Consider the following 23,243-nt stretch of genomic DNA (forward strand, 5'->3'; position numbering starts at 1 on the left):
TCCCCACAAAAACACAAGAAACGCCACCGAGAGTTCAACATTTTCATTCCCCCGGGCCGGAGCCCAGGGCTTTCCAGCTCACGACCTGCGCTTGCCAGGGGCTTGTGGGGACCCCCCACCCCTTTATGTACATTCTTCAAGCCAGCTCAGGATGTGGAGGAGGGGGCAGCAGCAGCTGAGCCCGAGGCTTCTGACCTCAGTACCTGGCTATGCTAGGCCTGGGGGTGGTGGAAGAGATGGAGCATCTTGCCCTGGCGCAGCAAGGCCCCATCCTCCGGCTAGGTACTTACCCAGCATGAAGCGCCCGCGCTCTGTCCCCCCGGGTCGGGAGGGAGGAGGCAGCAAGGCGGCAGCTGCTGGATGAGGGGGGTCCGGCCTCCCTAGCTGGGCCACAATCATAGGGTGCTCCTGCCTATCGAGTGGAGGGGGGCCGGGGGCCAGGGGCCAGCCCCCCTCCTCCCTGAGGCTGGAGGGAGGGGGCCCAGTGGTTGTCAGGCGTGGTCTTCCCCATCGGCCACGTGGCGGTACCCCGGAGGCTGGGCCTGCATCCGGAAGAGGACCGTGAGCAGCAGCAGGATGAGCAGGAAGAGGATGGAGCCGCACACGGCCAGGGCCACGATCACCTCTGGGGACGGAGGAAAGGAGAGCGTCAAGAAAGAAGGACCTGAGCCAGCCAGAAGGCAGAGTGGCCCTGGGCTCACCTGTGTCCGCCAGGCTGCCCGTCACCTGGCACTCCCGGTCCCAGTCCTCGGGCACGAGGGGCAGAGTGAGGCGTAAGAAGTCTGGGAGGGGGCAGCTCTGGGAGCAGCCGGGCAGGGCCAGGGGCCAGGGAGCTTCAGTGCTGTCGTTCCGGAAGTACATCTCCACTGAGAAGTTCCTGGGGGTGACAGGAAAGCTGAGCCTGTGTTCAGGGATCCTGCCCCCGCCCCTGCCCCAGGGAAACCACCCCAACGCACCCATTGTCTTCCTGGTAAAGTTCAAACATGTGGCAGGAGGCGTAAGGAGCCTGTTCGCCGTTGTAGACGTCCAGGGCCATCTGCAGGGCCACCAGCGTGGTGTCGTGCTGCAACGAGAGAGCCGCTGTGTCCCTGTGGGCCCCAGGGCCCTCCCCTCCACATCCCTGCTGCCCGCCCAGGGACCGAGGGCCGGGGATGCGCGGCCACAACTCACCGCCGAATAGACCAGCAGCTTCGGGTGCTGGGCGGCTGAAGCCGCCCACGTCAAGTTCTTCCGGATCTCGGCCAGGAGGACCCCTGAAGGAAAAGGGGGAGATGTTGGGGGGCCGGTGGCAGCTGTCTGAGCATCCTCCTCACCCATGGAAGAGCTTCATCTGGAGTTCATGATCTCAGGAGGCAAAACAGGCTTCAGGGTGACCACCAACCCAACTCTGAGGGTCCCTGAGAACTGTCAGAACCAGGGCCTGCCCTCCCAGGGTGTCCTGCCAGTTGTCTGGGATAATCAAAGGCTCTGAGGGCGGCTGGGGGCCCAGTGGAGTCAGGGAGGCTCATCTGAGTTCAGATTCAGCCTCAGACTCTTATTGGGACCTTGGGCAAGCCATTTCACCCTGTTTGCCTCAGTTTTCTTATCAGTAAAACAAACTGCAAAAGGTGAGGGCAAAGACTCCAGCGACTCTGCTGAGAAAACGCCAAGGGGGATCAGGTGGGCTGCGCAAAGGCAGAAGTAACTAACTAGGGAGCTCTCCTGAGAACAACACAGGCAGGAAGGATGGGACTCATGGAGGGCTCTGCAGAGCCAGGTGGTGGCGGATGGAGTCTGGTCACAGACACCTGAAACACCGGGGGGACTTCGGGGGCTCTGAGCGGGGAGCAGCGCACCGTCCTTGTCACTCTCACTCACCCCCCTGGAGCCGGGCCTTCTCTGTGGGCCGGTACATCCCAAAAAGGAACCGGAAGCTGAGATCCTTGAGCTGCCGAAGGCGCTGCATGGTCTGGGGCGAGGCCCAGGGCGGCAGGCGCAGTTTGTGGGTTTGCTGTACAATGAACGGGCGCTAAGCTGCCGGGAAGGCTGGGGGGCCCAGAGTTCTCCAAGTGGCAAACACTTGTGTGTGCATGTGCCCTTGGGAGGGTGGGGGAAGGAGAGAGAGGAGGCGGGGGCACAGGGGTCGCCAGCATGTCTGGGAAGGGGGCAGACAAGGAGAGGAAGCCTCCCCACAGGCCTTCTGAGTCAGCAGAATGAGTCCTGGAGAAGTGCTGATGGTTAGGAAACCATTTCCCATGCTGGGGCTCTCCCGCGGCCCCGAGAGGGGAAGCTACCCTCAGATGACTCAGCCCCACCCCTGGCCCCAGCACCTGGCCTGAAGGGTCCCCGGGGGGGGGGGGGGTCCGTGGCCCGCACCTCACAGAAGAGAGTGTCGTAGATGTTCCAGGCCGTCTCCAGTGTCAGGTCTGGGACTCCTGTCTCATTAGCCACCATCTCCAGAAACAGCTGTGAAGGCAAACCAGCTGTGGCGACGTCCCGTTTCCTGCGGGCTCGACGTCCTGCTCCCGCTCCCCCCGGCCCCCCCACTTACAGCGTTGCGAGCCGTTTCATTTTGGTATTCGGGGGTCTGGCGAGTCTCATTCTGTAGCTGCTCGAAGCGAGGACATGGGCCCAGGGGGAACTTGAGCAGCTGCGGCCAGAAAGAGCCGGGCAAAAGAATCAGTGATTGGTGAGCCCAGGGGGAGAGGCGCCCAGGGGCGAAGGGCCTCCCGCCTCACCTTGTCCTGGGCCTCTGGAACCGTGTGCACAGGGATAGGCTGCCACGTGATGTTTGGGTGGAAGGCCTGTGCCCCCTCCACTGGGAAGAGTCCGGCCAGGTTGGCCTCGGCACTCATGAGGGTGCGGTCACAGTCTGTGCTCCGGATGTAAACCTGTGGGAGACAAGTGGGCCAACCTTGGCCGGGCGCCCGGCCTCCCAGGACAGCGAGAGCAGGGCCTCCCAGTGGTCCGGGGCCTCCCAGAACAGTGAGAGCGGGGCCTCCCAGTGGTCCGGGGCCTCCCAGGACAGCGAGAGCGGGGCCTCCAAGTGGTCCAGGGCCTCCCAGTGGTCCGGGGCCTCCCAGGACAGCGAGAGCGGGGCCTCCAAGTGGTCCAGGGCCTCCCAGTGGTCCGGGGCCTCCCAGAACAGTGAGAGCGGGGCCTCCCAGTGGTCCGGGGCCTCCCAGGACAGCGAGAGCGGGGCCTCCAAGTGGTCCGGGGCCTCCCAGTGGTCCAGGGCCTCCCAGGACAGGGAGATGCCAAAGAGTGGGGCCTCCCAGGGCCTCCCAGCAGCCTGAGCCTGGGCTCGGGGCAGTGAGACAGAAGAACTGGCCGCCCTGGCAGCCCTGGGACAGCTGCACCCACGCTTCTAGGACAGCTCCAGCCCAGCTGGTGGTTCACTTAGCCACAAGCCCCAACCACCAGCTGGGCCCAGGGGGGAGCCCTCGGCAGGGCCACTCAGGTGGAGCTGGGCCCTGCAGGCAGATGTTCCTCCCACAAGGGTAGAAGCCAGCGGGGAGCCTCGTGTTCCCCCAGGTGGGGCCAGGCAAAGGGAGGCCCCGTCCCTCTCCCAGAACCGCCCTCTCTGGTCCCCAGGCTCACCTCTTCCCGGTGGTAGGAGGCGTTGAGGAAGCCCCAGTAGCGCTCCCGTAAGGCTTGGCCCAGCTCCCACTGCTGGAGCATCCCCTCCTGCAGGGCAGACCCGAGGGGGGGTTAAGCCCTGGGAGCCAGCACTGCAGGGCCAGCACTCCCAGGGGAGTGGGCCAGCCTCAGGGGGCTCCGCCTGGGCACGGAATGCCGCAAGGTCAGGAGGACTGGAGGAAGCCCAGAGGACAAGGCTTCCTACACAGCTCTGTGCCCAGGCCGGGGTGGTCCGCCGAAGCCCCCTCCCCAAAATGTTTGAACGCATTAAACAAACTACTTAGGCCCACACAGGAAATTGACAACCATTATCAAAACGTCAGTAAAGCAAACTCCGAGGGTCCCAGTCGGGGGGGGGGGCACCCCACAAACCTTGGTGAGCTGGCCGAAGCCTTGGGGCCATTGGCTCTCCTGGTAGGGGTCCTTGGGATAGGCCTTGACGGGGGACCGATCTCCGTGGCGGTACAGCTGGGGAAGGGAGCACCTGCTCACCCAGAGGTTTCCCAGCACCCCCTTACTGCCTGTTTTCCCAAGCCCAGCCACACATTCGGGCCCAATCCCATTCACCCCAAGCCCAAATCCTGACCTCCTTGGAAACCTCGGGGCCTCCCACAGCGTCAGTGGGGGGGCACTGAGCGTCCGGGGGAGGGGAGGTGCGAAAAGGGGAAAGGTCAAGGTGGTGGGCGCTCTCCGCAGCAGAAATACCCCCAACCTCTTCCCTCACTGCCCCTCCCCCATGGCAACACGCCTCTCTCTCTCTCTCCCAACATCGACCCTCCCTCCTGATGCCCTCAAAGAGGTCTCTGTCTGGCATGCTGAAGCCCCGTGCCCCCAACAGTCCCCAGACCCGATTCCTCCCCCCCCCCAGCGCAGACACCCCCTCCTCAGATCCTAAGATGCCCAGGAGCCCCTCCCCCCCCCGACCCCGACTCCCCAAGGCCTCCGTCCCGCCCAGGGCCTGGCCCCCCCCGCTTCTCCCGCCCCTTGACCCTGCGTGGACCCCGGGTCTCTGTTCCCCATCTCCAGCACCAAAATCACGAAGCGGAGGCTCCGGCTCTGCGCGGGCGGCCCCAGCGACAGCAGCAGCAGGAAGCCCAGGCCCAGACCCCTGCCCGCGAGCAGCGGCAGCGGCGTTCCCCAGCGGCAGCGGCAGCGGCTGCCCGACCGTCCACCTGCCATCGCCGCCGCCGCCGCCTACTGAGGGGCCTGTGGCTCCGGAACCCTATTCACGGCGCCCCCGAAGCTGCCCGGACGCGCGGGCCGGGCACCCGCAGGAAGCGCCTGAGCCGCCATCTTTTTTAAGGGGAAGGAAGCCGGGGACGAGGGGAGGGGGAGGGAAACTGGCCTGTAAGTAGGCCGAGGGCTCCGGGGGGCGGGGCGGAGGAGCGTGGGAAAGGGCGCTGGGCCTCTGGCTGCAGACCCTGCTCTCGCCCTCCCTCCCGGCAGGAGGCGGGCCCCCTGACACCCACACAGGAGGAGGGGAGAGAGCAGACAGCGCCCTCCAGAGGCGGAGCGCGGGGCGGGCGCTGCCGGAAGGCGCGTGCTGGGGTGTCCAGGTCGCGGGTTCGAATCTTGCTTCTGTGCAGTTTTTGTCCGTATCGCTTCACTTCTCTGGGCCTCTAATATAAGAGGGGAGAGGGGGGAAGGGCCGGAACGCGCTGACCGGTCGGGTTCTCTAAAGCCTTCCTGACTCTGGGACCGTTGGCCGGGCCATTGTGGCTGAAAGCGCTTTCCTTTTTGCGGGTGAGCTCCAGCCTGGCCATGGGCAACATCCAGAGGCCGGGGGAGGATCCAGCAGAGCGCCCCCTGGCGCGGGGGGAGGAGCCAGCAGCGCGCCCCCGGGCGCGGGGGGAGGAGCCAGCAGAGCGCCCCCTGGCGCGGGGGGGGGGGCCAGCAGCGCGCCCCCGGGGGCGGGGGGAGGAGCCAGCAGCGCGCCCCCGGGCTCGGAGGGGGAGGGGGGAGGATCTTCAGGCCACATTTATGCTGGAAAGACCCGAATTAGGACACCCCGCCCCTCCCCCGCGCCACCGGGTTTCTTTGTGCCTCAGTTTCTTCATTTGTAAAACAGGAATCCGCAGGCATCGGGTGGATCCAGGGGTGAGGATTGAAAGAGAGAACGTTTGCAGGGAATTTTGGAAACCTTAAAGGTCTCTGGTATTATTTATTAATAAAGAGCGTAAGCTCCTTGAGGGCAAGGGCAGTTTGCTTCATGTGTTTGCATCTCCCAGGCGGCGGCTGCCTCTTAGTGAGCGCTTAAAAAAAATAAAAGAATCTGAGCCCCCCTCCATGCCTTGGGGTCTGGAACGGCCAAAGCAGGAGCTCAGTAAATGCTCAGGGGCGCACTTGCGAGCTGACCTCTGCTGCTTGGTACTTTCCAGGGAGGAAGCAGCAGTCGCCCCAAAGTCTGAAGCTTCCTCCTCGCTCCGGCTTGTGGCCTCCTGGGAAACTCTCCAGCCCTGCTTGTGATGGCAAGCGGGTGACTTCTCAGCGTCTCTCCCCGGCGAATGGGGGGCAGTCCTGCAGCGGTTAGTGGCTCACAGTGAGCCCCCGGGCCTCGAGCAGAACTGAGTGAGCTCGGCAAGACAACCGGCTCATCGGTCCTCGGGCATTCACGGAGGAGGACTACAGAAATTCAAAAAGTTCTACAAGAGCCTCTTCTCCCTCCATGACAGGGGAAGCAGCCCACGCGGACTCTGATTTATATCTTTGGTGTCTAGGAAAGGACCCTGAAGGAGGGAGTCTGATCCAGGTCCACCCCGTGGGGCAGGGGCTAGAATGAATCCGGTGCTAAACTAATTCCCAGTCCTGGGCAAAGCAAGGGAGTTTTGTGAGCCTGAAACTCATGCGCAAAATAAACCTCTCAGGGTTGTTAGGAGGTTCAAATCGGATGTTAATGAATTTCTATCGGAACTTTGTAAGACTCGGGAAAGTTCAGTTAGAGAAAACGGACCTCCCGAGGTGCAGGATGGCACCTGTGGGCTAATGGGACTCCGCCAGAGGGCCCAGGCTAGCAAGCGGGGACTTGTGGCTCCAGCCGCGCCCGAGTTGCTCTGCAGGTGCGCCTCCTGGGAGGAATCAGCGCTGGTCCTGCTGACTGGAGCCCGACAGGAGTAGAAGGAGGCCCATCTTGGAGTTGGATGTCAGCTCCGCTACTCATTAGCCGTGAATGTGTCATTTCCCCTCCTTGTCTATAAAACTGATGGCTGGAGGAGGGCTTGGACATAACCTCTGAAGTCCCCTTCCAGCCTGACGTCCCCCTGGGCAGTTGGTGGTTTTCTTATAGAGACTCCCTAGACAGAGATTTTTGAGCTGGTGATGTTGGCTCCACAGAGTTGGCTCTGATCTCAGCCCTAGGGCAGAAGTTGTTGGGAGTTTACTCAATGGGAGAACACGGGGCTATTCCCTAGCAGTGTAGACAGGCTCCAGCCCGCTGAGCCCAGGAACTTGTTGGGGCTTACTCAAGGGGAGAACACGGGGCATATTCCCTAGCTGTATAGACAGGCTCCAGCCTGCTGAACCCACAGGACTTGTTGGGGTTTACTGAAGGGGAGAAGACAGGGCATATTCCCTAGCAGTGTAGACAGGATCCAGCCTGCTGAGCCCCACAGTGGTGGTGAGCAAAAGGGTTGAAACCCAGAATGGGCAAAGGGAAGATGGTTAGGAGTTTTCAACCTGAAATCCGCAAACCTTTTATTTTTAAAAACTTTTGATAACTCTATTCCAATAGAATTGGTTTATTCTGCAATCGTGTGTATTTTTAAAAAGTTTTTCTTTTTACTAAAATCAAACATCACTTTTACTTTACTTTTCACTTTTAAAAATGTTTCACTTAGATTGCCGAAGGGGTCCGTGGCACAAAGCAAGTTTAGAAGCCCCACAAATCTAGCAGAAAGTCTAGAAGTTTAGGCCCAAACTGGGGCCAATTCCTGGCGCAGAGAAGGGAAGAAAAGAGAAGATGCTGGGAGAATGGAGCCCCACTTTCGAAAATGTGGGGGGAGGGCAGGGACTCATTCCTTTTTGCCTTTGTTTCTTCCAGCACCCAGAGCAGTGCCTGGTATATGGGCGATGCTTTAAAAACCTTGTTTTTGTGGCCCCAAAGATGAAAAAGGAGCAGGCGCCTTCCCCTCGTAGGGGGGTGAGGGATGATGAGCATGGAATTCTGTCTAGAAAATTGCATCCTTTTGATAAGTAGATCAGTTTCACCAAACTTCCTCTCCCCTTCTCTTATTCTTTATCTTTGGGATGGAGCTTTGGGAGAGGGAGAGGCAGGGATGTCTTGGGAAGGGGACGCATGGGATGAAAATGAAACCTACTGCCAGTGTTTTGTCTTGTTTTTAAAAGGCTGTTGAGTTGAGCCGGACCAGCTCAGGGCGTTTCAGAGAGCATCCAAGAAAGCTTGGGGGAAGGTGGAGGCCCCGATGGGGCCGGGAAAGAGGGCGGGAGACAGAGACAGGGGTTTGAGCACAGAATATCTCTGAGTCAGGAAGCTCCGGGTTTCTTTCTGTTCTAGAGCTATTAGGGCGTGGTGGGAACAGGGGACAAGGACAAGCAGGAATGGAGACCTTGGGCTGATGATTCAGGGGAGCAGGAGGCTGGGGTATCCCCTACAGATGGCAGCCCTGGTCACAAGACTGAACCGGGGCTGGGGGGGGCAGGATCTTGGGGAGAGGGAGGGGGTCACAAGGGCTTTTGGTCATGTGAAAATTCCTCTGGGGCAAATTTGGTAACATTAGCCTCCCTTCTCTCTGGGTTGTCCCTCCTCCCTCTGTTCTCATAGCCCTCTCGGCCCCCCCTTCCCTTCCCAGTTTACCTCCTCCCTTCCCTTTCTGTTTTGCCTCATGTCTCCTTTGCCCCTTCTTTCTTCCCAAACCACCCACGTCTGTTCAAATCTCCCCTTTCGCTCGCTCCTTCCCAGCACCCTCTTCTCCTTTCTGTCCCTCTGCCCCAGTGTCCAGTCCCCCTGCCTGCTGCTGTTTAATTGTGGGACCCATGGGAACCGAATTCACAGCAAAACAGGAAGAAGGCAGTAAGCAGAGGGGTGGAGGCAGGGGTGAATGGCCAGGAGTAACCTCTCGCTTCTCTCTCCCACAAGCTGTCCCAGAGCATCCTGCCTTGTTCTCAGCCTCTGCTCACAGGGCAGTCTCAAGGGGCTGGGTTCGGATCCTGACTTCTGATGTGTGAGCCAGCTCTGGCCTGGGCCTCGGGCACACCATCTGTAAAAAGAGGGAGGTGACACACACATGCATGTCAGCTACATGGATGTATATAAAATGCATCTATGTACGTATTCTCAAACATACACGTCCATGCATTCAAGACAACCACATAAATATATATGGATGCAGCACACATTGCAATGGCAGAAAATACACACGGCATGTTGTACGTATATGTGCGAGCATACATATGTGTGCAAACATACACATGTAATATCTATGCAAGGATGGATATACCCCAAGTATAAGAATACATATGTATGTGTGCACGTAAACATGCATATATGTAGATGTACTCACATATAAATGTATGCATATGTATACAAATATTCTAATGGCAAGTGTGGGATATGTGTATACACACACACACACACACACACACACACATATATATATATATATACACACACATACATGTCCCACAATACATGCCAAAGTGGGAGATGGAAGGTCAAGTCAAGAAAACAGCAAATAAATCATTTTGTTTATATTTACTCACGTCATCTCTCTTATAGAATGTAATCTCATTGAGGACAGGCCCCTTTCCACTTTGTCTTTGGGTTTCCGGTGCTGTGGGAGGCTCTTAATCAATGTGCATTGATTGGTTGGGAGGTCCATTGTGAAGCTGGGAGGCCCTGATATATAAAAGTTAAGGACAAAAAGCAGTTTGATGAATGGGGAAAAGGAGGCAGGAAGAATTTGGTTTGTATTCTCTTCCTTCCCATAGATTGATTTTGGGCAAATCACGAAACTCTTGGGGCTCCAGTGGCAGCTGCAGTCTGTAGAAGGAGCTTTTCCCCAGAAATCAGTGAAATCACATTGTGGACTAGATCTAGGCCAAGTGAAAGGCCTTCCCCAAATTTAAGGCCATGATGACCATTCCCATTTTAACTGGTGCTCCAGAGACGGCCTAGGGAGCCTAGAATGGGGCCTCATGGAACTGCACAGCTGGGGTGGCCTGGAGGTGGGGGAGCCTTTGGCCTTCAAGGGGCTGAGAATCCTAGGAGGAAGAAAGTCGTAAGGGCCGAGACTCAATGTAATCTCACAGAGGAGACAGGATGGAAGCCTCTCATTTTATAGATGAGAAAATCAAGGACAAAGGAGAAGATGTGGCCTGTATAACTCCTTAGTAGGGTCAGAATACTTGTCTCCCATCCACTACCAGCTAACTTAATCCATATTCATCCTCCAACAGATTTTGTTCAGCATCCTACAGTGTCTAAGACCACTGCCTCAGTGCCTCGATGGATCAGTGTTTGAAAATGTTTGCCCTCCAGGGGCAGAGTTCATAAAGCAGAAGCACTCTTAAGTCACTTTTGGGCCCAAATCCATGAGCAGCCGGAGAGCAATTCCTCCATTCTTATCCTACCCAGCCAGACAATTCGATACTTTCATGGGAACCTTTGAAATGGATATTCCTTCTATCCTGCAGATCCATAAAGTGAGGAATCGCCAAGGGGGCACGAATGTTTGCTGACTTGTCCAATCTGACAACTAATGTTGACGTGGGGGCTTAGGTCTTGGGAGTCCTAGTCCAGGCCTTTATCCCCCACCCACAACAGGTACTGGGGACCCGAAGGTGAGCATGTAAGCGATGGAGAATTTGCTTACATTTTAATAATGGGCTGCAGAAGCCAAACCCATAAATAAAAACATATAACAATTAGGGGAACTGGGAAAAATGGTTTGGGGAAGTGTCCCTTGAGCCTTGGAGGAAGCTAAGGATTCTGGGAAGGGGAGGGGAAGGGAGAGGCCCCTCTGGGTTAGGAAGACACCCAGTAAAGACCAACAGGTGGGAGATGAAAGGCCTAGTTAGGAATTATCATTTAGGTGTAACATGGAGAGTGTGAAGGGGAGCAATGTTAAATGATTTGAAAGTTAGGTTGGAGAGAGTAATTGTGGGAGAGATGGATAAAGTGCTGGTTTTGGAGGCTCCGCTGGGTGCCTTAATAAATCACCTATAGTTCTAAGATTGAAAAATGGCACAAAAGTAACGATCTGCCTGGCTGAGGGAGTTCCCTCATGCCCAGGAAGGGAAGTGGGGGTGAGGAGAAGAGGAGAAAAGAAATCGGGACTGGAACTTAACCCATCAGTTCTGGCTCAATAAAACTGATCCGGCCAGAACTGATCTAACTGCTGCAAGGAGTTAGTTCCTACTTGGTGAAGTCCTGCGGGGCAGGAACAGGCTTTAGTACTTTCGTTTGCTAACTTATCCCTAACCCCCAGGGCTGTGCTTTAAAAGGCAAATTACATTATCTCCTTCACTCCTCAAAATTACCCCGGGAAGAGTTATTATCCCATTTTACGGACTTGGAAATTGAGCTGAGAAATCAAGGAACTCCTTCAGGACTGTCGTGAAGATCCAATGAGATGATATTTGTAGCGTTTAGCACAACGCCTGACACATAGTAGCTCTATTCAAATGATAGTTATTTTTGTTGTTGTGTGTGCCAGCGTCACACACACAGCAGAACGTGCGTTCCGGGCAGAATTCGAACTCACATCTTTATGATTCCGAGTTTGGCACCTCAGCAGGCTGCCTCAAAGTAGCCTTTAATAGCATCTGAGGGCTTTCCTCCCTCTTTAGCTCGCTGAGGCTCACAACTACTCTCCCAGGTAGGGGCTGCCCGTAGTCTTCATCTATATCCCTATTTTTATCGATAAATAAACTGAGGCTCGAGAGTTTCAGTGATTTAACCCAGCTGGTAAAAGCTCAGATCGGGGCTCCGAGGCAGGACCTCCTAACTCCGAGCCCAGCTCTGAGTCCCCATTTCTAGAGCGCTTTGGAAACGATTCCTGCCAGTCATCCCGCGATGGAGGCGGCCGTTATCTCAACCGCTTTCTACAGACGAGCCCGGGCTCCGCAAGCTAGTGCGTACCCGAACCCAGGCGTCCGGGTCTAGCGCTTTGCACTCGGGGTCATTGCTCCCGGCGCCGCAAAGGGAGTTGTTGAGAGTTCGAGGGTCTGAAATCGACTTTTGCACGGGCGCGTCACCAGCTGTAAAACCCGAGCGCTCGCGCTTGCCCGGGACCTCCGGTCCTGCCCAGCTCCGGGCTGGCGCCCCCCCTAGCTCGGGCCCGGGGCCCTGGGGCGCGCGGGGGGGTGGGATCGGCGGCCGCTCCGGAGTTCGCTTTCGCTTCCCACCTGCGCGCAGGGCGGCTCTCCGGGGCCGCTCCCGGGCTGCCGCCTCCGGGCCAGGTAGTCCGGGGCTGCCGGGCGGGAGCGGACAGCGCCTTGGCCCCGGCCCAGAGGGGGAGGTTGCGTGCGTGTGGGCGCTCGCCAGTTCGCCGGTGTCGCAATCGCGGGCCGGAGCAGCCAGCAGCGCCGGGACCTTTGCTCTGCGAGTTGTGTCCGGAGCGGTGTCTCCGGGGGTGGGGACGGCGGCCCGGCTCCGAGGCTGCCGGGATTGGGCTGGGGGGACCGGGAGGGCAGCGCAGGGCGCAGGGGCACCCCCGGCCTGGGGGTGAGGACAGGCGGGGAGCAGCGGCGCGGGCCCCGCGGGGAGGGGGGATGGGGGATGGGGGTGTCGGCCGGGCGGGGGGGGGGGGGGGGGGGGGGCGGGGGGGGGGGGGGGCTGCCCCCGGGAGGCCGGATCCCGGCCGGCGGGCAACGCGGAGCTTGGCAGCAGCCGGGGCTGTTCCAGCAGACGCCCTCTGAGCCCCTCCCCGCTCGCAGCCTTTCCCCCACATTCACTTCCCCGGGGGGCTCTGGCTCCCTCTCCACTGCCCAGCTCCAGCTCCCGGCCGCCCGCGCTCCGAGGGACTGCCGCGACCTGCCTGCCCGGCGAGGGGGCTCCGGAGGCACCGCGCAGCCCGGGCAGCCGGCCTGCAGATCTGGTGGGTCCCAGGGCCGGGGGGGGGGGGGGAGCTGGCAGAGCTGCTTGCCAAGCTGGTCTGGGCCGGGCGGGGGAGAGCTGCGCCTCTGTCACTCGGACAAGAAGGGCTGGGGGGCGGGGGGAGCGCTTCCCGGGCCAGCTCTGCTGGGCTCCCAGGAAGGTTCCTCCCAAGTACTGAGCAGGGCCAGCCGCAGGCGGCGGGATGAGGGGAGGGCATCTGGGGAGTTTTCCCGAGGAGGGAGAAGTCTGGGGTCCTATCCCGGGGTGCCAGGAGGTGGCAGCAGCAGGCGGCTCAGTGGCAGCTGGGCCTCCAGGGGTTAAACCGGTGACCTGCTCCATTGGCAGGGTGTCCCGTCCCCTGTCCTGCTTCAGCCCGGGCAGGCTCCATTAGCTCAACCCCGGCTTCCAAGTGTGGCACGGAGAGGGTCCCCCGCGCGCTGGGAAATAGACCCAATGCCCCTGCGGCAGGGAATGGCCCAGCCGCTAGCGGCCTGACCCCTCTCGGGTTCAGGGTGAGCTCCCGGGGCGCCCTAACCCCGTGTCCTCCCCACAGGACGGCTCCTTTGGGGATGTCCAGGACCTCAAGAGGAGATGTCCTCATGGCTGAGGCCACCTGTGCCTGACATCACTCCTGGTAAGCTGGCTCCAGGCCCCCTGCAGGGGGCTCCTGTCCTACCCCCGTCCCCCTCCCCAGAAATTAACCTCTTTCCCTTCCAACCATCTTCTGGAAGAAAGTCCCCCAACAGGCAGTTACTAAGCGTGGAAGCACGTGCTCCGTGAAGGGCACCGGGCTGAGAGCTGGAGAGACAAAGAGAGACCAAAAAGAGAGTTTGCTCTGATGGACGTCGGCTTGGGGAAGGGAAGCTTCTGGAGCTCTGGTTCCCCCAGGCCCATCTTGGCCAGGGGTGTCTCCAGGAACTGCTTCTCATCTCTTGACGACAAAGTTCTTCGAGGCACTGGAAGGCACCCTGGGGGTTACCTAGTGCGCCTCCCTCCTTGGAAATTTGTTTTAATTGCGCACTGAACCATCTCCTTAAACAAGAATAAGGGGCGGGGGGGGAGCAGCTCAGCAGAACTAGCCGAGGCACCAAGCCAATCTGTGCATGTGTCGTTCTGCACCCATAGTCCCTCACCTCTGCAAATGCATTTTCTCATCTCCTTCCCTAGAATTTTCCCCAGAACTCTCATTTCAATGATGGAGATTCTATAGTTCAGGACAGAAAGAGTCCGAGGTAGGTAGTCAATGGTGGAGCTGAGATCCACGCTGACCCCGAGAGCCAGCTGAAGTCAGTTTCCAATATGGCATGTTCTAGAAAGCCTTTTGTGCTTATCCAAGCTTCTGGCTTGGAGGAATTGTGGATGTTCTCTGAGACAGACTTGTGCTAAACCCTGTGAGGGTAAAGGGAAATGTACCCATTTAACAGATTAGGAAAGCGAGGTAACTGAATAAATCCTAGTGACCTGACTTCCCAAACTGATCCTCTGCTGCCCTCTAAGGGAGGAAACAAGATGGTCATTTCCCAGGGCATTGGGGTTGGTCAACTCTATCTTCAGATTCCGTTGTGGAGCTGTGGAAGGCTGAAGCCCAGGATACCAAGCACCTGTGGGAGGCTGAGTCTCAAGATGTGGGGGACAGCCTGGGGAAGGTCGCCAGCAACTTCATCCTTGGGGAAGAAGCCAGGATTTCCCATCCCGGTGGGGGAGGCTCAGAGGTGGGACAGAACACAGGACCGGTCCCCATCCTGTTCCCCTGTTCGGAAGTTCATCTGGAGTCCACAGGTGAGGGTCCTGGGACTGGGGAGGGCGAGTGTCCGATCACACCCACCAAAGGGGGTGGGGGAGGGAGTTGGGATTGGTAAATATTGATGTTCACTTCAGCAGAGCCAGAAACTACTAGTACGGAAGGATCGTGAGCCTAATTTGGAGGTCGGGGTCTCGGGTTCAGATCCCAGACCTCTTACTAAGCGACCTTGGGCTGCACTAGCAAAATGAGGACATGCTCTGACTTCCAGTTCTGTGATCAGATGCTTTCTATGAATGGGCCTCAGTCATGGACCTCCTTTGTACCCGGCCCTGTCTCACCAAATGCAAAAATGAGACAGTCTCTGCCCTCAAAGAGCTTAAAATCTCCCAGGGTCATTACAGCACGTCCACAGACAGATACAGACAGGATACAGTGATGGTGAAAGAACTCCCAGAGGCCTTTAGAAGGCTTCGTGGCCTTGGGAAACGCCCCTCAGTTAGTGAGGTTGCGTCTGTCTGCTACCTGTCCAGCAGAGAGTGCATTTTAGGCTTAAGCAGTCTGTTCAAAGGTACAGGGAGGGAGGGAGTGCTGGAAGAAGGAACGTTGATTTGAGGAAAAGCCAAGTAGACTCATTTGGCTACAAGGGCCGTGAGTGGGTGAAAGGAGCTGCAGCTGTAAGGGCGAAAGCAGCTGCAGGCTGAGGCCTTTGTGTTTCACCGCCTCCTCCTCCTTAAACGAACATTTATTAAAAATTATGTGTCAGGCTCTGCATTTATCTCCAGGAATATGAAGACAAAAGCAAAGACAGTCTCTGTCCTTAAGGAACATGTATCTAGAGAAAGATTTTTCGGTTTCATTCTGGAGGCACTTGCGAGTTTCTTCAGCAGGAGACAGAGAGAGAGATGTGGTTAAGACCTGCAGGCCAGGAATATCAGTTTGATAGCTGGGTGCCAGATAGATCAGAGGGAGGAAAGACCAAGCAGGCCATTGTTCCAGTAATCCAGGTTAGAGGAGATGAGGGTCTTGATCTTGCCTAGTCATGGTAGGAGTAAAGATGAGATGGATATGAGACACCGAGGAGATGGACTAAGCAAGACTTGGCAATGGGGAAGGGGAGTGAAAGAAAAGCATGGAGTTCCTAAATTGTGACTCTGGATGACAGGAAGATTGGTGGCAGTGCCCTCAATAGAACAGGACAGTTAGGAGAGAAATAGGTTGGAGGGAAAGATGATGAGTTGTGGCTTGAGGTGTTTCTTATTTAATCTTATTTTCTCTCAGTTACATGTAAAGACAATTTTAAGATTTTTTCCTCTGAGTTTTGAGTTCCAAATTCTCTTCCTCCTTTTTCTCCTCCGTCATTGAGAAGACAATTTCACATAGGTTATATATGTATAGTCACGCAAAACATTCCCATGTAAATTATTCTGTGCAAAAAAACACAGGTGGAAAAAAAAAAAAAGAGGTGTTTCAAATAATTAGGAAGATGATTATGACCAGGATCACACAAGCCCAGAGAGGAAATAGTACTGAGAAGGTTGGATTAGTCACCAGGGTTGTTGAATGCTGCGGAAAGGTCAAGGAGACTGAGGGCTGAGAAAAGGTCATTGACTGGGCAACGAGAGAGATCTCTGGTGGCCTTGGAGAGAGCATTTTCAGCTCAGTGGAAGAGTGAAAACTGGAGAGAAAGGACTCATGCAATATATTTCCTTCCCGGGAGAGAGGTGGGGGAGACTATGGGTGTTGAATGTTGCATATATTCTCAGAGTGAGATACTCTCTTTTTCTTGACCCATTAGGGATATTAGAAAAGAAATGATGTGAAGAAAAGGTTTAGGAAGAGGGAGATAGCGGGGCCTGGGAGTGAAGAAGTCCTGATCAGACATGATCAGGGCAAGCCTTCCCAGCTAGAATAGAAGCTCTGTGAGTGCGGATAGTTTCCTTTTTTGTGTTTGTACCCAAAGTGAGCGCAGGCAGCATATACACACCTGGTGTGATGTGGCCCGTGGGCAACTTGTTATTGGGTTTTAGAAAATGCACGCATCTGAGGAGAAAATGTTCCCTGGCTCTGGGGGCTAGTGAGATCACAGGTCCAGTCCTCAGCCTTTGCCTGCGGCATACCGGAGGTGTCTAATATATGCTAATAATTGACTCAATCTCCTTGTGCCCCAGGCATCAATCCATCAGTGAGATGCAACTTTCCCTGAGGTGGTTAGTGCTCTGCTCTGTGAGGGGTCACTGCGTCCATGAGACCTCAGGTTTGGACCCCAAAAAGGGCATCCAAATAGTAAAAAAAAAAATTCTACCTTCCTACAGAGCGGAGGCCACCGAAGAGGAAAAAGGGGCCGGCTCCCAAGATGCTGGGGAACGAGGTCTGCAGTGTGTGCGGGGACAAGGCTTCTGGCTTCCACTACAACGTCTTGAGTTGCGAGGGATGCAAGGGCTTCTTCCGCCGGAGCGTGATCAAGGGTGCCCGCTACACCTGCCACAGCGGCGGGCACTGCCCCATGGACACGTACATGCGCAGGAAGTGCCAGGAGTGCCGCCTACGGAAGTGCCGCCAGGCGGGCATGCGGGAGCAGTGTAAGGGCTCCCTTCAGGGCCATGCGCCCTAGGACCCCGGGAGGGATGGGGCAGGGCAGCCAGGCGGGAGCAGTGTAAGGGCTCTCTAGCTCCATGCGCCAGGTTCCCGGGGAGGGATGGGGGCAGGTAGGAGCAGTGTAAGGCCTCCCGTGCTCCATGCGCCAGGTTCCCTGGGAGGGATGAGGCCAGGCTGGAGCAGTGTAAGGGCTCCTAAGGGCTCTCTAGCTCCATGCGCCCAAGGACCCCGGGAGGGATGAGGCCAGGCTGGAGCAGTGTAAGGGCTCCTAAGGGCTCTCTAGCTCCATGCGCCCAAGGACCCCGGGAGGGATGGGGGCAGAAGGGTGGGAACAGAGTAAGGACTCCCTTAGCCATGCACCCAGGGACCCCGGGAGGGATGAGGCCAGGCGGAAGCAGTGTAAGGCCTCCCTTGCTCCATGCGCCAGGTTCCCCGGGAGAGATGGGGACAGGCGGAAGCAGTGTAAGGGCTCCTAAGGGCTCTCTAGCTCCATGCGCCCAAGGACCCCGGGAGGGATGGGGCAGGCAGGGCAGGTGGCAGGCTTTCCTTCAGAGCAGCCTCCTTCCCCCTCCCTCCCCCTTTGTTCTTCCTCCCAAATCTCGGAGGGCCTTTGCATTTCCTCCCCTTCGGGCTCCCCGGGTGGGCTGCAGACTGCCAGAGGCAGGAAGCATTTTGGGCTTTGGCTGGTTCACCCTCAGGGCCTGCCGAAGGCCCTGCTTATCCCGCCGCCACAGTCCCGTTCCCCGGCCTCCCCCGGCCTCCTCTCCTCCCTGAGCCTTCTCCCCCAGCACCAGCCTCAGCCTCACCCCCGGCCGCGTCCCCAGGTGTCCTGTCCGAGGAGCAGATCCGCCTAAAGAAACTTAAGCGGCAGGAGGAAGAGCAAGGCCAAAGCTCGGCCGGGAGCCCGCCGGCCCCCTCGCCGCCCCCGGCCCTGCCTCAGCTGAGCCCCGAGCAGCGGGGGATGATCGAGAAGCTGGTGGCCGCCCAGCAGCAGTGCAACCAGCGCTCCTTCTCCGACCGCCTCCGGGTCACGGTACCCAGGGATGCGGAGGGAGGCGGGGCGGTGGAGGGATGGAGGGGGCGGCGAAGGCCCGGAGGGAGGAGGGGGCGGCGGAGGTCTGGGGCAGCCGAGGGAGGGGGAGCGGCGGAGGAAAGAGGGGGCGATGGAGGGATGGAGGGGGCGGCGGAGGGGGGCGGGGCAGTGAGGGCCGGGAGGACCTCCCGGCTGCTTGTCTCTAAGTGCCTTCCTGTGGCCCCGGCCCTTCCCTGTGCACAGCCCTGGCCGCTGGCCCCGGACCCGCAGAGCCGGGAGGCCAGGCAGCAGCGGTTCGCCCACTTCACGGAGCTGGCCATCATGTCTGTGCAGGAGATCGTGGACTTCGCCAAGCAGCTGCCCGGCTTCCTGCAGCTCAGCAGGGAGGACCAGATCGCCCTGCTCAAGACGTCTACCATCGAGGTAGCTCCGGATTTCCGAGGGGTGGGGAGGAGGGCTCTGGGGGGGCCGTCCCACTGAGGGCCCCACTGGTCCGCAGGCACTCACTGAGCACCTACCGGTGCAGGCTAAGGGTTGGAGAAAGGCCAAAATTCTGTCCCTGCCCTGCAAGAACCCCCATTATGATGGGAGGGAGGGCACGGAAAGAGCTCTGTATATCCACAGTGTGTACACGGAAAGGGAGAGGTCCCGGCAGAGTCAGAGCCCCCATGGCCTTTGGGATTGGGCTCGAGTCTGCAAGGCCCCTGGGAGGCAGAAGTGGGGAGGGAGGCAATCCAGAAATGGAGATGCCCCTGGATCCCCAGATGCGGGGAGAATCGGGATGCCCCAGCACCGCCCCCAGAGCAGGTGACCTTTCTGAGCCCCAGCACGGCCCCCAGAGTGGGAGTGACCTTTCTGAGCCCCACAGGTGATGCTCCTCGAGACATCCCGGAGGTACAATCCTGGCAGCGAGAGTATTACCTTCCTCAAGGATTTCAGCTACAACCGGGATGATTTTGCTAAAGCAGGTGAGGACCTTGGCGGGGTCACTTTGGGTTTGGGAGGCCTGGAAGTCAGTCTCTCCTTTGCTTTGGAATCTAGAATAATGATAGAGCCAGATGGATGAGGGAGGCCTTGAAGGGCAATGATAGAGAATTAAACTGAGAATGCTGGACACAGATGCTGCAGGGTCTGAGCAATCCCTTCTGCTTCCTCTCCACGTACCTGCCACTCAGATCAATCCAAATCTAACAAACTTTATTAACAATAATGGGCCCAGTGAGGTGGGGCAGTGATTAGATACTAGTCTTCTAGTCAGGAGGACTTGAATTCGAATTCAGCTTCAGGACTAGCTGAGTGATCCTGAACAAGAAACTTAATCCCCATGAAACCTCTACTATGGGAAAGATGAGAGGCCTAGAGACTAAGGTCAGCGTTAGCATCAGGGCCACCTGGGTTCATTCCCCCAGTAATACTGGAGTGACCCTGACTTAATGAGACTCAGTTGGAGAGATCCTCTTCTGAAAGTTCCCATACCCAGGGAATCACAAGTATCGTTCCTATCCCTCTGGACCAGTAACACAGAATAATTTCTAGCCGTGAATGGGAATCCTGCCCCTTCTATAGGCGCTTCCCACATCCTGACCTCTTCTCACAATTTTCCCCCTAAATATTTTAAAATCGCATTGTTATTGGAGCAGCTGGGTGGTGCAATGGATAGAAGTGCCAGTTCTGGAGTCAGGAGGACCCGAGTTCAAATGTGGCCTCAGACACTCACTAGCTGTGTGACCCTGAACCAGTCATTTAACTACTCTTTATCTCCTCTCCCTCGATGCATAGAAATCTTTTGATTTTATATCATCATTTCCAAATATATCCATCCCCTTTCCTCTACCCTTGAGCCATCTCTCTTAACAAAACAATTGTTTGTTTTTCTATGTTCTTTTTTAAGGATTACAAAAGAACATAGAAAAACAAACAATTCAGCTAAATCTACCAACATATCAACCATTTCTGACAGTGTATGTAATGCTCCCCACCCCAAGACCCCCACCTCTGCAAAGGAATATAGACTCTTATTCTACCCTGTCTACCCTGACCTTTAAAAACAATTTTTTAAAAGTCTCCTTTCTTCTGATGATTTTTCCCATGTCATTCTCAACAACTCCCTCTCTTGGGGTCAAGGAACTAATCGGCTTAGAGGATGAAGAGCATTTTAGGGTGGAGAAGCAGGAATTGTTCCCAGCCTGAAAGATTTTCTCCAAGAATTAGCTCATATTGACAGTTTCCAATAAGATTGAAACAGATGGAACCCAGAGCTCTATGGGAAAGAGATTCTTTTACTATTCCCTTATCAGCCGCCTCCTCCTCGTTATTATTTTATTTATTTATTTATTTATTTTGATTATTTCATCAGTATGGGAAACTCCCTCCACTGAGTCAATTGGCTTTAATCTGTAGCTGAGCCTAAGAAGTTGCTTGTTCAGGGTCACCCAGCCTGTAAGTAACCCGAGTTTTACATCCCAAGACCAGCCTATTTTTCATGACACTCAGCTGATTCTCATTTATTATTTATTATCATGAAGCCCAAAATAATATCAAAGAGGTTTAAAGTTTACAAAATGCTTTGCTTACAAGAGTCCTATGAGGTAGGGAGAGCAGAGTTTATTGTTTGCACTTTCCAGCTGAAGAAAATTAGGCTCCAGGCATTGAGGTAACCTGCCCAGAACAACCGAGCCAGTGAAATTTGAACTCAGGTCTTCTTGGTTCCAAGCTCAGGATGCTATTCGCTTGGCCACCTCGCTGGGAAATGGAAGAGCAGAGATTTGAACACAGGCCCTTTCAGTTGCCAAATTTAAAAGCCATTTCCCTCCAAGTTATTTCACTCTTAGGAGGCCATCGCTCAGGGAGCTGATAATATGCATGTTGTGGAACGGGAGAGTTCTCAGACTCTCTGTGGGACATCTTGGGACATCATAGCATCCTAGATTTGGCCATGAAAGAGGTCTTAGAGGATATCTCATCTGACTTGCATCGGTCTCAGTTTCTGTGTCTGTAAAATGGGCTGGATGCTTCTAACCTCCTCCCAGGACTAGTGCCAGAGCTTCACCCAAAAGCAAAGCCAGTTCTGCCTTCTGTCTCCTGACCGTACCTGTCACTTAGTGACAAATTTTCTCCAATCAGCCCATAAAAATCAAGGTGAAAGTACAGGAAATGATTAATCTGGAGCCTGGAATGGCAGAAAGAAAAGCCAGTGGTTTCTAAAACACTTGAAGGGGCAGCTAGAAGATGCAGTGGATAGAGCAGCAGTCTGGAGTCAGGAGGACCCGAGTTCAAATCTGCCCTCAGACACTTAACACTTCCTGGCTGTGTGACCTTAGCCAAGGCTCAACTCCAGTCACCTCACCAAAATAAATAGAGCAAGTTTAAGCAAGTGGGGTCAACCAGTGAATTCTGCCCGCTTGGATGAGAAAATATCTGGCAGCAGGTACCAGGGGTGATGAAACCCCGCAGGCCTGTTGTTACCCACGGGGATGGCCAATGACCCGGAGAGTGCTGGTTCTGGAGTTGTCTACCTAACTCCAAACCCAGTGCTCTTTTCACTGCAGCGCTACCTCGCCGCCCGTTTCCCTACCTTATTATCAGGTAGAGGTTAGGCAAGATGATCTGGAATCCAGTTCTTGAATGGGGATCCAGGCTCAGTGTTCAGGGGATGTCGGAGGGCCTCAGGAGCCCCCCTAACGGAGCTGTGGGCTACCCTGCTGCGTCTGCTTTAACCCCGTCCTTGGCCACTCTCCCCAGGGCTGCAAGTAGAGTTCATCAACCCCATCTTTGAATTCTCGCGAGCCATGAACGAGCTTCAGCTCAACGATGCCGAGTTTGCTCTGCTCATTGCCATCAGCATCTTTTCTGCAGGTGCGTGGGAGCCAGGAGAGGGGGGGTTGGGGCTGAGTCCTGAAGGAGGCTGGGGGCTCAGGTGTGCTGGGGGCGAAGATGGGGGCCCCCCTCTCCTGGGTCACCAGACCTCTTTGTCTCTGCGGGTGCCCCACAGACAGGCCCAACGTGCAGGACCAGCTTCAGGTGGAGAGGCTGCAGCACACATACGTGGAGGCCCTGCACGCCTACGTCTCCATCCACCATCCGAATGTGAGTGTTTCTCCTGGCGTCCCATCCCCCCATTGAATCTTGAGTTTAAGGTGGGACTCGGAAGGAGGACCCAAGGTCAAGGCTGACCTCTGACGTGCACTAGCTTTTTCAATCTGGGCAAGTCAATGATCGCTCCAGACGTGATGTCCCTGTCTGTAAAATGGGGATAACAGTGGCAGATACTTCTCGGGGCTCTCATGGATTCATGAGAATCAAATGAAGTTATAGATCATAAACAGATAAAGCATTTACTAAGTGCGTGCTAGGGTTTCCAAACAGCCCCAGCTCTCAAGAAGCCCCTCTAAGGCTGGGGATGCAGATTGTGAATATGGGGGGGAGGAGGAGGGGTTGTGGGGGGAGGAGGAGGGGTTGTGGGGGGAGGAGGAGGGGTTGTGGGGGGAAGGAGGAGGGTTGTCGGGGAGGGGGAGGAGGGGCTGTGGGGGAAGGAGGAGGGGTTGTGGGGAGGAGGAGGGTTGTGGGGGGAAGGAGGAGGGGTTGTCGGGGAGGGGGGGAGGAGGGGCTGTGGGGGGGGGAGGAGGAGGGTTGTGGGGGGGAGGAGGAAGGGTTGTGGGGGGGGAGGAGGGGTTGTCGGGGAGGGGGAGGGGGGATTGTCGGGGAGGGGGGGAGGAGGGGCTGTGGCCGGGGGAGGAGGAGGGGTTGCTGCACGCTACCTCTCCCACAACAACCTCCCCTTAGTGTCACTAGCACGGGAAGGGTCTGAGGCTGCGTCCTTGCCTCCCCCCAGGACCCCTTGATGTTTCCCCGGATGCTGATGAAGCTGGTGAGCCTCCGCACCCTGAGCAGCGTCCACTCGGAGCAGGTGTTCGCCCTCCGCTTGCAGGACAAAAAGCTCCCGCCCCTGCTCTCGGAGATCTGGGACGTGCAGGAGTGACTCCCCCCCGCCCGCCCGCCTCCCGGGTGCGGGTGCCCCGGGCCCAGCCTGGCTGCAGCGGGCGCTGGTCTGACTGAGGGGGAGGACATCTCCGGGCTGGGGAGGACGGAGATCCCACGTGGGGCATTAAAAGAGAGTTGAAGGGCTGGGAGTTCTCTGGCTGTTGAGGGGGACGGGGCACGTGCGGGAGCACCAGCCTGGGACCGGCCCGGCGCCGGGTCCC

At 56.9% G+C, this 23,243-nt stretch overlaps 2 protein-coding genes across 2 annotated transcripts; one reads left to right on the forward strand and one right to left on the reverse strand.

Moving 5' to 3' along the window:
- Positions 1-28: 28 nt before the first annotated feature.
- ACP2 (acid phosphatase 2, lysosomal) lies at positions 29-4,926 on the reverse strand. Its single transcript, XM_031943960.1, has 11 exons — positions 4,648-4,926; positions 3,991-4,086; positions 3,580-3,666; positions 2,718-2,870; positions 2,531-2,629; positions 2,356-2,445; positions 1,858-1,990; positions 1,171-1,253; positions 957-1,063; positions 702-877; positions 29-625 (listed from the first exon to the last, which is right to left on the reverse strand). Exons 1-11 carry the CDS (start codon positions 4,795-4,797, stop codon positions 492-494), a joined length of 1,308 nt encoding a protein of 435 aa, XP_031799820.1. The 5' UTR covers positions 4,798-4,926; the 3' UTR covers positions 29-491.
- A 7,070-nt stretch (positions 4,927-11,996) lies between these two features.
- NR1H3 (nuclear receptor subfamily 1 group H member 3) lies at positions 11,997-23,166 on the forward strand (the record flags this gene model as incomplete). The annotated part of the gene is made up of 11 exons (XM_031943573.1): positions 11,997-12,206; positions 12,566-12,671; positions 13,224-13,304; positions 14,225-14,449; positions 16,727-16,993; positions 17,834-18,042; positions 18,286-18,465; positions 18,911-19,010; positions 21,784-21,897; positions 22,034-22,128; positions 22,874-23,166. Coding segments are annotated over 11 exons (1,734 nt in total), but the record flags the coding sequence as incomplete, so codon positions are not given.
- Between the last annotated feature and the right edge of the window lie 77 nt (positions 23,167-23,243).

The sequence above is a fragment of the Sarcophilus harrisii genome, chromosome 6, assembly GCF_902635505.1.
Source record: "Sarcophilus harrisii chromosome 6, mSarHar1.11, whole genome shotgun sequence".
In the NCBI taxonomy this organism is placed as follows: Eukaryota; Metazoa; Chordata; class Mammalia; order Dasyuromorphia; family Dasyuridae; genus Sarcophilus; species Sarcophilus harrisii.

Coding starts and splice junctions, on each gene's coding strand:
- ACP2 (XM_031943960.1), bottom strand. CDS start 4,797: ATGGCAGGTGGACGGTCGGGCAGCCGCTGCCGCTGCCGCTGGGGAACG. Junction 878..956: donor CTTTACCAGGAAGACAATGG/GTGCGTTGGGGT, acceptor TGTCACCCCCAG/GAACTTCTCAGTGGAGATGT. Junction 626..701: donor GGGCAGCCTGGCGGACACAG/GTGAGCCCAGGG, acceptor CTCCGTCCCCAG/AGGTGATCGTGGCCCTGGCC.